The sequence below is a fragment of the Chiroxiphia lanceolata genome, chromosome 5 (genome assembly GCF_009829145.1).
Source record: "Chiroxiphia lanceolata isolate bChiLan1 chromosome 5, bChiLan1.pri, whole genome shotgun sequence".
Lineage (NCBI taxonomy): Eukaryota > Metazoa > Chordata > Aves > Passeriformes > Pipridae > Chiroxiphia > Chiroxiphia lanceolata.
Genome location: NC_045641.1, coordinates 6734542 through 6750762, shown reverse-complemented (window position 1 = coordinate 6750762; position 16221 = coordinate 6734542). Strand labels below are relative to the sequence as shown.

The following is a 16221-nucleotide window of genomic DNA, read 5'->3' as shown; positions in this document are numbered from 1 at the left end:
ACTGAAGGTCAGTATGGGCTCACCATGACTAATAACTCTGGTGGCACAGTTTCTCCCTGGAACAGGATCTGATCCACCTAGGTGCTATGCTGAGCTGCAGTGGATCAGAGACTGGGAGGAAAAGTTACATTTCAGATGCTACTTTGAGCAAACGCAAACTTGAAGATGTGAAATGTTATTCTTTAGTATGGGAGGTTACCTGCCCAGTTGGCTTCCAACAAAAGAAGTATTAGCTTGAGACTTATTATGCATTTCTAGTCACTGTTGGACTGCAAGCTGAGACATGGATGTGAACACAGTTCTTGCTTCTGCCCTAAAGAAAGAAAATGAAAAACATACAAGAGCCCTATGGCGCCAAAAAAAGCACAAAGTTTATGAGTTTGATGGGAACAACAAATTGCCTCTCAGCTCTATTATTATTAATTTCCCTAAACAAAACACTTCTATGAAGATGGTAAACGAATCATTAATTGACCGTAACTTCATCAGAATATTGCAATTATAAAAAGAAAAATCCCAAAGATTAAATAAGAAAAGAAACCTTTGAATTTAGGATAAGCAACAAAGTTTTGAAAGTCGGGAATTTATCCCAGTGTAATCCAGAAAGCCCAAACGCCAAACAATCTGGAAATACTCAATTGAATACTTGCAGTGCTGATCCAGATGGTCCTTCTTCCCAACCCCCACAACTTTAAAAAATGGTTATCATCACAGTAATTCAGTCTGGTTGAGAGGCCACACCAACAAAAGGACTCAGATGTGTTGGGCAGGGCACTTACCAGACAAATGTAGGTGGACTCCCAGGGATGTCCAGAGCTTGGAGGAAGCATAATATGGTGGGAACAGCATGTCCCGTTATACCTATGATAGCAATCCTAGTGTCCTAGGATTGCTTTTGGGCAGCACAGACCCGTGTTGTCCCCTTGTGGAAAGATCCCCAAAAATATCCTCACAAGAGCAATATTGTTTTGTGGATGCCCAGTCAAACTGGAAGGTAGGTCTGGCCTGAAAGAAGAAATTCAGTGTAGGCATAACCAGAGAGGGTAGGACTGTCTACACTGCACAAGAGTGTGGTTGAAAGCCCTGTGTAGAATATCTCCTCCTCAGCATCACCTGAAGGTGGGGGCCCTGAACCACAGGGGTCTATCCCTGCTCAGGTTGGATGGTCTTCCAAGTTGGGCATCTGCACATCCTCTGCTTCAACAGGTGTCACTGTTATGCAAAACTCCTCTTGGCTTGCAAAAGGAGCTGCCCACAGCCCATTGGAGCCCTCTTTCTGCCAAGGGACAGTGCTGGAGAGCAAAGGAGCTGAGAAATGGGCTTGGTATAGCATGAATAAAGGCTGATGTATGGAGTAAGGGCATACCAACACTCTGGAAGCCTTCCAGTTGGTCGCCTTCCCTCCAGTGCAAACATGGCTGTGGATTTTGGCAAGGTTGCAAAGCAAAACATTTTCTGCAGCCGCATCTTGATCTTGTCCCTCTGGCTTCTCTGTACTGATGTTTTATCTCGTTTGCTACAAACAGCCAAGAATTTGTGGCTGAGCACATAGCAGTGAAGAAAACGTACAAAGATCAAGTAAATACTGATACGACACCATCAGGATGTCATGCATCACGATTTCAGTGGTCCTGAGGTGATCTTCCACTCTGTCTCACTGGGAGCTAGGAAAAGCTCAGTGCACACTGAGTGACCACTGAGCCTACAGAGGAACCCATGATTTTAAAAACAAGACACGAGAGGAAGGTTTTCCCGGCTGAGATTCTAATTTCATTGTGAAATGTGGGCGAGACCTTCATCTACTGTAAGTCTGCAGAATTTGAGCCAAACCCAGAGAGGTAACTTACACATGGGTGTGAGTGTGGTCCTTAGTATGAAGGACGACCAGAGTTCAGGCTTGTGTCATGTGGGAAGACTGTACAGTCTTCTAGAGGATCTGCCGCCTCCTGACAGTGCAAATCATGTGTCTGTGCCTCAGTATCACACACCACCTCCAACACACTCCCAGTCAGCATTTTTGTACATGGATGTACTTTTCCAAAGATGTACCTTGCCACGGATGTGCTTTTCCAGAGCACAAATTGGAGGCTATTCATCCATCCTGGTACAGCCCACTATCAAATCCTAATTCTGTGGCCATAGTTGCAAACCACAGTTTTCAGAGAGTTAATCAGGTTGTTTGTGGGGGTTGTTTCTTCATTCACAATATGAAAGCTTTATAAGTTAGTTTGTGTTTCTCTTCATATTGCCAAGCATTGGCCATTGTCATTGCTGTTTGTTTCAGCTCTGCTACTGAACCAGATGTCTAAAACCACCTGGCTTGACTTCAAGCACTGGCCCACCTCCCTGCTTAGGACGTTAGTTTTGCCACCTATTTTGAGGGGGGAGGAATTCTTGTGTGCCAGTGAATGAAAAACTGGCAGAAATAACAGTGGAGAAATTAAGAATAAATAAGAATAAAAAGAAAGTCATAACAACCCCAGGAACACAATCTGGAAGAAAATTAAGCCAATGACAGAGCAGATACAACAACCTATAGAGACCATTGCTGGCTGCAAAGGGAGTCAGAAACATTAGAGAAAATCCTGTTTCCTTTGATTATTCTCATCACAGGGTGTGTAAGTTACCAGGATCAGATCAAAAGTACAGCAATCTCCAACAACTACATCCCCTTTCCCCAGCCCTGCAGAGATATTCCCAGTGCCCAGGAGACAACCATGTCTCCATATGTTGACATTCAACCTAATTTCCAATGACACTTAGGAAACACCTGAAGGACAAATCACCCTTTTATCCATGTAACATGGAGCAAACTGGGTAGGAAGAAAATCTCACTATCCCCTTTGGGTCATAAAGGAACATCATTGCATAAAACACAATGGAGCAGTGAAGCAGCCATAGAAATGACTCACTCCCTTTGCATATGGGTGGAGACTCATGCACTCAGAAACATCAGACTTCACATCAGGGTGATTTAATTGGGTTTATTGGAGGAAAACAATTAGTCATCTCTTTAAATTGTCATGATAGAAATCTCGATATGTATACATGATTGTCAGGCAGAGAACCACTTGCGATGTAGCCCCATTAACAATTTGCAGTACTGCAAACTCATTATGCAGATAAAACTTTTGCGATGCCTTAATACATGCATGGAGTAAATACACATTCTCCCTTCTTTTTGGACATAGATGCTGTTATGAACTTGTATCAATCACAAGACCTGCAATATTAGGCACACTGACATTCCTTGATTAAGATTTAAGCCTTTGTAGAAAACATGCTTGCATTTTCATTAGAAGTCAACCGAGGGATGTTTTGCAGTTGGGTGTATTTGGGGAGTCACTATTTTTGGCAGACTAGGCTTTTTTTTTTATTGTTTGCTGACTCAAATAAAAGACCTATCTTAAAAAACGGCCCAAACGGAACAAAATGTTGTTTCTCAACTAGAGGCCCAATGTACAGCAGGTCACTGATGTTGGGGTGACCAGAAACATGAGTCGCACTGTTATCTCTGACTGAGCTGCAACCCTTCCACACTCTTCACTTTGGGGATCATGCTACAGCTTGATCTAGTAAGATATAGCATGTGTGATACCACACTGGGCTCAGGGGATGCAAGATAGAGATGGAAAAGCTCAGAGCTGCTCTGAGCAACCCCCTAGGAACTCCCACCCACCACAGCACACAATCCACCTCCTCATGGAGCCTTGCACCAGGTGGTGCCTCAGCAATCTGAATTCATGCTGATTTACAACCATTATTAGCGATGATTTTTTGTGCTGCCATACAGTGCTTCAGCGATGGCACAGCATCCTAGCTAAGCACCAGCCTTAAGGTGGGCTCAGGACTTCTTGGTGCTTTTGGCCACCATGGAGCAGTCCCTTGCATAATTTCCAACGGATGGTTGCACCCACCATGGTGCTTGCTCTCCAGCCCTGCTCCTTGGCATGCCCTGCCAGGACCCAGAGCAATTCCTGCCTTTCAGATGTTCATCTTGGAGTGTTGAGAACTTGAGCATCTCTCGACACAGCAGCACTCAGGACCTGGGACCAATGCCTGCTCATGCCCACAGGAGGTTTGGGCTGGAGATATACAAGCACCATGGATCCACCTGTACCCTGCCTTGGAAAGACTAGCACAAATGAAATGGGTTAATGATTAAGGGAAGAGAAGGCAAGGGCATAGTTTCCATGTGGAAGAAGGGCAAAGTACTACGCCAAACTCTGTCCATGGATAAATGGTGGTACTATTGGATGTTCAAGGATTAATGCTAGTATTTAGGTGGTGATGCTCTGGAAAGGATGGGATAGTTAGCTCAGCTCTCTGTCCTATTTTGTGCAGGCAAAGAATCACAGCATCTTGGTCCCCAAAATGCAGTTCATTCTGCAAGAGGTGAGAAAACAATATCTTGTAGGAAGAGAAAAGTACTAAGAATTAAGTGAACCAGTCTAAATTTTCATTAGGAAAAACAATCCAAAAGAAAAAAAGAAAAAACAAAGAGACACACCAACATGTTTCTTGGTAGCCCTGGGTGTTGGTGACCCAGGGAAAGAATTTCTGATGCAGATCAAATTTTAAGTGTTGTGTTAAAAAAGGGGTTCTCACCTCCTCAGCTCCCTGTATCTAGACATGTGTATGTAACTGCTGCATAATTTTAAGCTGATCTGGATGGTGACTCTTCCTGTACATGCTGCAGAGCATTCAACAGAAAGACAAAACACTTACCAGGCTTTGCAGTATCTTGTTTACAAAACATCAGCTTTTGCATTTACTCAAACTTAATGATGGATTTCGAGTTACAGATACATTGAGTAATTTAAAAGCAAAACATAGAAGTAATCCCCTCAGAGAAAAGGTTGGGTTGAATGTGCATGAAGAAAAGGCTTGGGAAATACAGAAACAGTGAACAGCAGTTTAATACATGCAGTGCAGTATCATGCATTTATTGGACAGTTGATGTCATCATTATTTCAGCAGTGTTTTTTCACAACACTTGCGAGCGTACATGCCCTGATGCCACTCTGGAGTATGGAAAAACTGTAAGAGCTGTTCTTCTGACCTTAGCATTTATGAAGAGGAGGAAAAAAAAGCTACCTGGACAGGTAAGTGGTATGGTTCATGGTGGGGAAGGGGGTCTTGAAAACCAGAGTCTGGGCTAAAGAGCCTCTGTCCTCTATTACGAGCACTATTTACACAGCTTTGACCCAACTGTGCAAAGTCAGACCAAAAGACCTGAACCAGCTTGTGATGTCCCACTGCTGGGACTTGTGACTCCCGGGGCCACAATGTACATACACACACACGTACACGTGCACACACGCGTGTCACAGAGACCAGACCACCCCGGCAGACAGGATGGGAAGGCAGGACCCAGCTGCAGGGATCTGAGGGAAAACAAAAGGGATTGTGTAAACCTTTGTTGCTGGGCACGAAATATGGGATGACTGATTTACCAGGGGAAACTCTATTCGTGCAGCATTTGTGAGCAGGTTGCTGTTTCCTCACTCAGCCTTTGCTGACAGTGATTTGCCAACTAATCCTCCGCTCTCGGTCTTGATGCTGTTTTCCTTGGACACCGTAGTCTCCATGTGTGCTTCTGCTTTTTGCTTGGATGAGTGTTAACTCAGCATCAAGTTTCTGGTGTAAATAAGCATGACAACAAAGGCAAAACTCCCTTCCCATGAATAATCCCTAGTTTCTGGGATGCATTCAGGCCCCAGTTCAAATTGGTAAATACACATGGGATCAAGAATGCAAGTAATTGCATCAAATGAGAATTTCCATATGATGAATGGAAGCTGCTTCCGTACCTTGGGGCTCAGCCTAGAAACTCTTATTTTGCCAGTAGATGAATCTCCTAATTCTTTGGAGAGAGCAAAAGGAACAGGCTACAGCCTGCATGATCTTATTGGCAAAGTCAGTCTGGTGTTTTTATGTTGTGCTCATCCAATGCTGCTCAGGGCTGGAGCTGTTATCACAGGATGAAGTAATAGCACAGGTTTCCCTAGAGCTGAACTAGTTAGTGCCAAGTTCACATCAAAGAACAATATTCTCTCTGCTTGCCAATGGCTGAAAGGTATCTGGCTTTCCCTGGGGGTTTGTTTCCCTAAAAATAGGAAGGAGACAGTCTCAGGGCCAGCTGCCACTGCATTTCGTGGGCATCCTGGAGGCCCATGTTCTGACTGGCAGAGGGTTTGGGGAAAAAAGCCTGAAATTAGGGGTTGCATTGGTTCCTGGGGCAGAAAAAAACCTTTGGACAAGACCCAAACTCCCTCAGGGCCAGGCAGGGGCCCAGAAGAAATACTGTCAATAGCTGTGGAGGTACACAGGACACATGCACAGTGGAAATCCCTATCCAATACCTACTGCAGAACTACATGGAGATGTCCCAGTGGGCTGACACCTCTTTTTGTGGTTTGATTCACATCAGGAACGAACCTGTACCATTGCTTGGTTTTATTTCGGCACCACAACCATAACAGACACACACAAGGCATAGGTAAAATCCTACTTTTTTTTTTTTCTGTACCCACTACTCTAATGGCACCTGTACAACAGCAACCAGGACAGAAGAGACATCAGCAGCATAGTAACACAGTCTCAAGAAAGCAACCCTGCCAGGTTTTCCCCATACTTTTACTTCCCCGTTAGCCGTGCTGCAGGGCCAAAATCCATTTCGTGCTGCAGAAGGGGTGATCCAGCAGAGAGTTAGGATGCACTGGGAATGAAGTCACATGCAAAATCATCAGCAGAAGCCCCTGCCACTGCAATACTGACTTTCAGCTCGCAGAGTTCATGGGCAGCCTGTCCTCACAATGTCTTCTGCAGGCTAAGGGGCCAGCTGGAGCTTTTCTGGATTTTTTTGTTTTGTTTTGTTTTCCCAGCAAGAGCACTGCTGTTGGCATCAGAGATGGCCTCTGTGACTCTGGAGGTAAAAATCAACAATCAAAGCTGCAAGCAAAGAAAAAGAAGGGGAAGGAGCTGAGGAAAACAAGTTACGAAGGAAAAACACATAGGTACCAGTAAAGTAAAGCAGAAAAGGGTAACGAGAGTCCAGGCTGAAGTCCTCATGCAAGCAGCAAATCACAGATTGTTTAGTAGGACGGTTCATTGGAAAAGAGCCCAGAGTGATTTTTCTACCTACTCCTTCATGGCAAGGCCAGCTGGGGATTTGTTTTGAATCTTCTACTTTAGGGCTATCAGCCCTTTCCCTCCATGAACACATTATTTACTCCACCTTTGCATTCCCCTGTGAGAGTGGCTGAGCAGAGGTGGACTGGGCCAGGGGAAAGACATGCAATGGCACTGGAGCATTGCTGGAAAGCAATGCTGGCGTGTTTGCCCTACCAGGATGTGCTTGCCAAGGGACAAATATCTCCAGCCCCCTCCAAAAATCTGGCCTGGGTGCTGCCAAGTCATCTCAGTTAACAGATTTACCCAGAAATAAATAGAGAAGTTTTAACCAACTGATACTTAAAGAGAAATCTCTAAGCTTTCGGTGAACCCCAGTCAGATTTCCCGCTGTATATCACTGATACAAAAGAAGAGCTTCCCACCACCAAACTGTAGCAGATAGAAACAATTTTGCTTTTAAGGGCTTCTGTTTCTTGTCTTAAGATCCCAGCAGTTGATAGCAAGCCAGAGAGAATGATGATAAATTACACAACTAAGGCAGAATATTACTTGCAGAAACAAAACCAAATCACTCTAATTCCAAATGTGGAAGGAAAGAATAACCTTCCCAACAAAAAAACACACAAAACATCTAGCAAGGAGGGGCAGCCAGTGTATAGGGACCCCCCATCTGCAGGACAGCATGTCTGCGTTTGCTCCTGTCACTGCTCTTTGGAGATGAAAATCCATTTGCTTTTCTTTTTTTTTCTTCAAGATACATTTAGGCTGTATTTTGATCAGTGGCCACAGCAACTGCTGAGGTCAAGTTCAAACCAGACCTCAGGTTTCAGAAGAGAAGGTGCTGAGGGAATACTTGAGCCCTAACCTTTAAAACTGCTGTACAAACATAAAATTATTCCTAGGAGGTTGGATATTAGGAAGAAATTCTTTGCAGAGAGAGTAATCAGACATTACAATGGGCTGCCCAGGGAGGTGGTGGATTCACTGTCCTGGGAGGTTTTTAAGATGAGACTGGATGCGGCACTTAGTGCCATGGTCTGAGAACCACGGTGGTGTTGGATCAAGGGTTGGACTTGATGATCTCAGAGGTCTTTTCCAACCCGGTTGATCCTATGATTCTATGATTCCCAACCTGGTTTTGGTTAAACAGGGAACTCCACTGATGCCAAACTGGGAGACTGTCTATTTATGTCCCTGAAGCTGAGCAGAATAAAATAGGACCAACTGGGCTTGTGAAATCACGGGGGTTCAAAATACTTTGAATTGGACTCTCTCAAAACTAAAACTTTCTTAATCAGGCTGGCAAACTAAAGTAGCCTTAGAACGAGACATAAAGAGCTCCGATGTAGATGCTGATAAAAGTATATGGTGGCAATGGCCAGGGGATGGGGACAGTAGTAAATTATGTGGAGTTTTGCTATGAAACCCCAAGAGTTCAGTACCTGATATCTTTCCTCAAATGAGAAGTTGAAGTTGAAGCCTTTCTGTGTGAGCATCCATGCCAGCTGCAACATGGTGGGGTGCACCAGTGATCCCAGGGGCTCACTCAGATGTGCCACAGCCCTCCGAAAATGGGAATACTGAGGAAACTAGAGATCTACCTAGTGCAACAGCTCTAAGTGCTGCCAAAGGAGTGACTATTTTAAATGAAGTCAGCGCTCACTGACACATGGTTTTCCAGCTTTTTAGCACTCAAAGTACGATTGAAGAAATCTGGCTCTGCCACCTGAAGCCAACTGACTGAAGAAAGCAGGATTTTGAAGTCTCAATGAAAAATAACATATCTTATGGCTTTTCCCAGCACAATCACTATTGCCTGATACATTCAGCTCTGACTGTGACCGGCTTTCACAATTTCTGTGCAGGATAAATGAGGTAAAGTGTGGCAATAGAGCTTGCTGTGGGGAATGGATTGTGCCTCTAGGGGCATGGACCTGTCTGGGGTGCAAGATGTTCACAGGGCTTAGTGAATGGTGCCTGACTCTGCCACCTGCCTCCCTTCTCACCTCCTCAAAGGAAAATCACAGATGGGAATGGTGCTGAAGTAACCTGGAACCCTTCAGCACATCTGGGCAGATTTGCTCTCCTCTCTGTTTCAAACTGTTTTAATGCACAGTGACACAACAGTCCTGGTGGCTGTTCCTAAATGATGCAACACAACACAAAGCCTGGGAAGTGCATGCATTCAGTAATTAAAAAAATGGGTAAACTGATCTTGCTTTGGTGTATGAGCTTCTGGGGAGGAGGGGAAGCCAGAGTCACTCCACCTGTGCCTGTGTCTTTCAGTGAGATCCTACTTTCCCAGCTCAGCACTCCCTGTCAAGCCTGGGCCAGAGATAAGCATGATGGAGTCACACTACATCAGATCCTGCACTTTGCACCCAAGAACCTGCCAGTGCTTCACAGAGGGGTTCAAGCATCAGCCCTCTTCTCTGCCCAGGGTGAAAACCTGGCACACAGAAGTTAAAGTCCGCACTTTTCTATTTGGTTTCCGATACGCAGCTTTGGCCACTCTGGGAGGTGCTGAGCATCAGCAATGCCATGCAAAGCCCCGAAGAACTGTGGGTGCTCAGCACCTCCGTCATGGAACCCTTGGACTGGATGCACCCCATGCCAGAGGCCAGACTGGTGAATTAAATGTCATGATTGAGGGCAGCACAGTAAGTCAGTGACAGAGGACGATGACTCCCTGCCACACTCTTCCTTTACTTCCACTCTGCTTGTAATATACAGTGACTCAAAGGAGAGGAACTGGAGGATGAGACCATGCTCTGCCATGTCCTTTGCTCAGCTCTGCCCAGCTCTGGCCTGACACCACGTACCTGCCTCTCTTCTGAAACAAGGGTGCTGACCCCAAGCACTAAAAGAATGAGGCCAAGCATGAGTTGGCTCCCATCTGATGTCAACGTAACTCTCACCGTGGCTTTGAAAGAGAAGGATGAGAGGGAAAGCAGCAGTTTCTTAATCTGAGCAGGAGGGAAAGCAGCAGTTTCTTAATCTGAGCAGTAACAGCTCTGCTAAAGCCAGACAGACTTGCAGTCCAATTTGAGGAGTAAGAAATGGCATGCCATTGAAATCCTCCCATGTTGCAAAGTTAGCGTTGATTCCTACCTATAGAAATAGCCTATCCCCCAGCAAACTGGAAGGAGGGACATTACCGGAAGTAATTTCTAAAAGAAAAAAATAATGCTCAGAAAGTATCTCTATTTAAATAATCCAGTTGAGATGTTCGTAGTTAATGGAAAAAAATACAACATATACTGTTACCTACACTGAGAAAAGAGCAAATCACTGGGGAAAAGAATGAGTGTTCATTAGTTAGAACATTGCTAGACTCACATACATATATACTTATATATTATGTATATATGTACAGCACCAGAGACTGTTAGATCCGTTCCCCCTGGAGTCATTTGCAGTTTGTGATAAATGAAACATTTCAGAATTGCAGTATAAAATATGGCCATAAAAAAATCTTCTTTCTTCTAGTCCTTCGCTGAGCGTGTGCCTCGGGGTGGAACAGCACCGGGGCCACCTGCCAGCCTGGCCTCCTGCCCGCTCCTCGCCGGCCCCGCTCTCACTTGCTCCCTGTGTGCACTGTGGTCACTGTGGTGGGTCTGGGCCTCCGGTCCCCTCCGACCGCAGAAACGCCTGAAGAAGCAGATGAAACAAAACTACAGAGAGTGGATGGAGACATACCTAAAAGGAAAGCCAGAAACACAGTTAGAAATGTTACTTTTTTGGAGGTGGGAGTGTGGGCAAAGCTGAGTTTCTTGCGCAGCGAGCTACAGAGCGGAGGGGATTGCAGCTGGAGAAGGGGACTGCAGCTGGAGAAGGGGACTGCAGCTGGAGAAGGGGACTGCAGCTGGAGAAAGTGCTGCTGCTCTTCCTGCAGCGGTGGGTTGGCTGGGAACCTCCACAGGGCATCTTCTGCCCTCCTGGCCCACGGCCGTCCGCCTACTGCCACCACCAGCAGTGCATACACACGACACAGTGATTCAATGTCCAGCTTTGATACGTGTTCAACCAGACCAATTCCACATTTCTGGGGCTGAAGAAAAAGAGTTGTGGGATTCAAAAATCCCTCCAGCACTGTGCTTGCTCAGAATAATTTCCTCGTGAGCATATTAAAAATGATTAAACTTCTCATCATGGCCATGTAGCTAAACGAGCAGACTATGCACCGGGACTAAAAACATCTCCCCTGGCATCCTGGAAAGCTGCTGATAAAGAAGTAGAGTGGGTCAAATTTGTTGCTGAGTTCCAGTAAGCCTAGAGGGAATGCAAATTTATGTGACTTTAATCATTCTAGCGACAGCTTACGTCGCTCCAGGCCTTGCTGGTATGTCTCCAGGAGTTCCAGCTGAGATGTAGGTTGATGGAAGTTGAGTATCTGTTGAGTAGCAGTATTCTGGTGCAAGAAAAGCTGATGAGAGGGCACCTGGCCTGGTCACCTTGCTCTGACAAGATGCAGCACCAGAGAAATTAGAAATACAGTTCATTTTTCCAGACTGGTGAAAAAGGATGGATGAAACCTATATTAATTATTCTCAGACCGGAGTTTGATATGGCCTTTTGACTTCTCAGGATCTTTTTGATGCTTGTTAGGACTTCTTTCCATGCTTCAAGATGGCATTTCAGTCTCAGGGACAATTATGCTCTACCTATACTCGGTCACATCCCATTTCCCATTGACATTTGCCACCTTGGCTTCACACTGCAATTTACCTAATACCTTAAAAATATAGAGAACTAGGACCTGTAATTAATCTAGGCAGTCCAATCATGTCTAAACTAAATACACCCACCACAGACTGAGAATCAGATCAATACACTTGAGAAATCCTGACTGATTCCCTTTGGCTGTCCTGACAGGTAGCATAGTCCAGCCTAATGCATCATCTCTGCTCTGCCCTACTGCAGAGAACAGACTTAGGATGCAGCCCGACATAACCTACTCTCAGGCAAAGGCTGTACTTAATTGTCTTCAATGATGTGAAATTGCTGCATTCAAAACTATTTGGAAAGCTCATTAAATGTCTATTAATAGCATTAGGCAGCACTCTATTGTGTAATGGTGGCACAGCTGGTTCATGTAACTTGATGCATGGGATCTTTCCATGCAAGAAATCAGTCCCCAGAGAAAACTGCTGAAAGAGGCAAGACAGAGACCTCAGAGGTTTCCTTTTCCTCATCAGGAGGTTTGGTGGAATTTATTTGATCCGTCAGATCCCTCTTAACTCCTTGTATCTGCTGCTGGTTCTCCTCATTGGTTCTCTGGGGCTACAGCATCTCCTAACTCTTTAATTAATTTCTTTGAGGAAGGGAAGCTCTTCTGTATTGTCCACAAAACTGGACTTAACCTGGGATGCTTGGAAATATTTCAATATTTTTCTGCCTCATATTTCTGGCATATAAAAACTCATCCTATCTTAACACATTTGGTTTAATTCTTCTTGTCCTGACTGTGTACAGGGACCTACTGGGTTCTGTAGTGGTAAAACAGATTTTATTCTCCCACCCTTCTTGTTCACACATGTTTTTACACTGTTCAGACTATTCAGTGCCATTAATTAACACCATCTGAGATTAATTAAATGGAGGTATGGAGATTATTCACCCACCAGTTTAACAGCATTAATCACCCACCAGTTTAACAGCAAAGCATGCATCAGATGCTCTAGACCTGACTGGAGTCCAGCCTTGCCATACTGCAGCAGGAACCAAAATCAAGGCATGTTTCTGCCCTGTAAGTGGTTTTCTACATCACAGCATGGCAAGTGCATGGTTAGAAGTGCTTTGAGGATGGTCAGCACTGCATTGCTCCTTTGCAGGTGGCAGGTGTGTTCCAGAAGCACAGCGATGGTTTTTTGGCAGCAGCTGTAGGATTTGCCACTGGGCATCACAAACTGGGCACTGGGCATGAATTCCCATCCAGCCCAGGATGCAGAGGGAAGGGGTTCTCCTCTGGCTCAGCCACAGCACAAACTGGCAAAAACATCTCACAGAGCACCCAGAAGGCCAGTCCCACCCCAGGCATGAGGGAAACTGTGCCCATGACAGCAAGAGAAACCACAGCTTCCACACAGAGCCATGGGGACTGTGGCTGGTGTTGTGACCTCTTCAAGGAGCAAGGGTTGGCAAGCAGGGGTGGCAGAAGCAGACAGCAGCACCATCCAAAATCCATCCTGAATAATAGATGCTTTCAGTTCCAGAATAGTGCAGGGTATAGTCTAGAAATGACCATTTCACTCCACAGTGAAGCAAGCACTGACTGGCAATACCAAAATCTATTAGCCCTCTTTTTTGGTGTCACACCTTAAAATAATCTCCTCTAATTACAAACTCCACATCCCTCCATTTCATTATATAAAAATCTCTACATATGGACCTAAGGGATTAAAATAAATGCTCAGAAGCCAGAGAATAAATAGGCTTCATTGCAAAGGATGCATTTCTGTCTTCCAAATAATCCTTTTGCTGCCATGTCTCCTTCCCTGGCATTCAGGAAAAAGATATATCCCAAACATCTGAGTCCATTGGGCAGCTTGTAAATTTCAATTATAGCATATAACAAAAGTGGCAGAGAGCCAAGTCCTGCTGTGGTGCAGAGGGCCCAAGTCCTGCTCAGACAAATGAGCCTCTTTATGTAGGAGCTTAACTTGGCCCAGGAAGAGGGAAGCTGGGTCCCACTAGCAGGATCAGTCTCCTCCATGAAAAATGGAAATGGAAAGTAAACCAATTTTTACAGAAAAATGCCCTATCATAATACTGGAAACTCAAACATAAACAGTTTGAGTAAACTTTTTCAGATTTCAACCAAATACAAAACTCTGTTGCTGTGGGGGTCTGGGTCTTTTTCCCAAGCGAAAACCCTTTTTCTCCACAAGAAAGGGTGTTTTTCTCTCAAAAATGCACCAAGCTAAAACCTCTCTTTTTTTTTAGTGCGTAAACTTTTCCAACTGAAACACTGTTTCTCAGGCCAGACAAAAGTGACGGTCTAGGTCCACTTAAAAGTCCGTGTTTTAAACACCTGCTTGCACAAAGCCAGACCTACTGGCAGTGAGGACTGCAGCCTGGGGGTCAAGGCGAAAACGGGGATCCCGCAGATTTGCTCATGGTAGGAGCTTTCCCAGGATGTTGGCTACTCACAATCTTTCCGTGTGGCCGCCTCAGGAATCGGTGTGGCGAGGCTGAGGGTGCTGGACACGCCGGCGCTGGCACTGTCCAGGCTGCTGCCGAGGTGTAGCCGCCTCATGTGCCGCACGACTGCCGTGGCGTTAAACGCTTGCTGGGTAAAAATAACAAGAAAGAAATAAAGAATAATAAAAAAAAAAACGGAGGTGGAAAGTTACTTCTGCTCCCCGCCTGGCTACTCAGAATGTCAGAGGTGAATGAGCCCATTATCTTTCAAATTTTTCCTGAATTCTAGTTTCTAGGCTAGGAACAGTGTTTTCAAGCTGTATGCATCTCTGCCCTGGTCCTGCTCCCTGTCATTACTCCCAGTACTCAGCTGGCAGCCTAGAAGCAAAGCCATATTTGACACATCCTCCTTGCCCCAACACACAGGGTGTTCTCATCGCTTCCTGTCCCCCCATGGTGCTGACCCTAACTTCACATATAACCGTGAGTGTTTTAGCGATGAGCAGCCCCATCTCGCCATTACATTTGGTACTTGGTGAATACCATCCTGTACAAAAGCCCCTGCAGGCCCTTAAGTCTGGACCAACTATTTTGACCAGAATTTTGGGCCACAAGAGCACTAACATGCTGAAAGGGTGGCTGTACAACCGCTACATTAGCAGAGCTGTGTCTCAGTGTCATCCCCAAGGACAGGTCACTTACTCTCCATTTGCTTTTTGCAAAGTTCTTCCGGATCTGAGCGCTGACCGACTCGTGGATGTTTTTGTTGAGTGCTGTATCACCAGCAATCCTGAAATGGACAGAGGAGGCACATTTAAGAGATCTTTTTCTCTCCTTGAGTACTCTTTACTTTTTCTCCTCAACAGAGAGGCTGGTCCCAGGTGTGACTGCACCTGCAGTGATGACGATTTCATTCACACAAGGGCTCAAACTTACCACCACCGTCTCTGCTGGCAGCAGTGGTGGAAAATCTGGGGCAATAAATGCAAGTGTAGATAAGGCTTATAGGTCTGGCAGCTACAAAGAGGTATGGCCTGATTTTGTTGGTGTACTGCTGCTTTCTATCACCACTACAACCCTGGATGAAGACATTCTACCTTTTTTTTCTTGACATCTGAAGGTTTAACATTAACAGGCTGAGACTACTTTTAGCCTCAGCCATGCAGAAGCTTCCAGAGCCACTCCAACCTGTCTGATTTCTGTTTGCACTGGAGATTTTCCTGCCACCCTGCAACATACATAGTCATTCATCATGATTAATGTGGATTTACAGTAAAGCAGATACATGGACTCTCACTAAAGCGGCACAGACTGCACAAAAAATTGAGCTGAACGACACTTAACCTAAAAAAATTGATTGATCTTGCATAGTTTCTTTAACATATAAAGACACATTCAAATCTTCACTAAACACTATTATTTCAAGGGAATTTTATTGATTCGTTTAACTCCTCAAGGCATGAGATCTGTCGGAAGAGCAGGCAACACAGTGAACTGATGTTGGGCCATTTTGTGGGGTATTAAGTACTCTCTAATGTAGGTGATGCAAGGAGGCAAAGATTGCCTTCTATGTTGTATGTGATGCTTTCAGAAATCAATTTTTCAGCCCCGGTGTAGAAAAACAATGTCCATTAGCAATAAAAAAATTGTAAGAAATTGAATAATCCATCGGGACCAGAGTCTCCCAGTCTAGGGAGCTCCAATAAGGTAATCAGAGGATCTGGGGGACTCAGTCATCTAGTCCTTCTCCCCACTCCAGCTCTGTCAAAATAATTTTGACAAGTATTTGGCTAACCAGTCCCTAAAGATCCCCAAAAGATAGAGACTCCTCAGGCAAACAATTCCAGAGCCTCACTATCTCCCAGAAGACATGGAAAATAGTTTATTCCCTTTGTCTTTGAAGCATCCTTTCACATATTTGAAGACTGTTATCATGACTTC

At 45.0% G+C, this 16221-nt stretch overlaps 1 protein-coding gene across 1 annotated transcript in view; it reads right to left on the bottom strand.

The window, feature by feature from the left end:
• Positions 1 to 8192: 8192 nt before the first annotated feature.
• The window catches only part of CAMK1D (calcium/calmodulin dependent protein kinase ID), a 212595-nt gene continuing 204566 nt past the window's right edge, over positions 8193 to 16221 (bottom strand). Inside the window, 3 exon segments of the mRNA XM_032688446.1 lie at positions 8193 to 10836; positions 14290 to 14428; positions 14983 to 15070. Of these exon segments, the coding sequence (XP_032544337.1) occupies positions 10715 to 10836; positions 14290 to 14428; positions 14983 to 15070 (349 nt within the window). The 3' untranslated portion in view covers positions 8193 to 10714.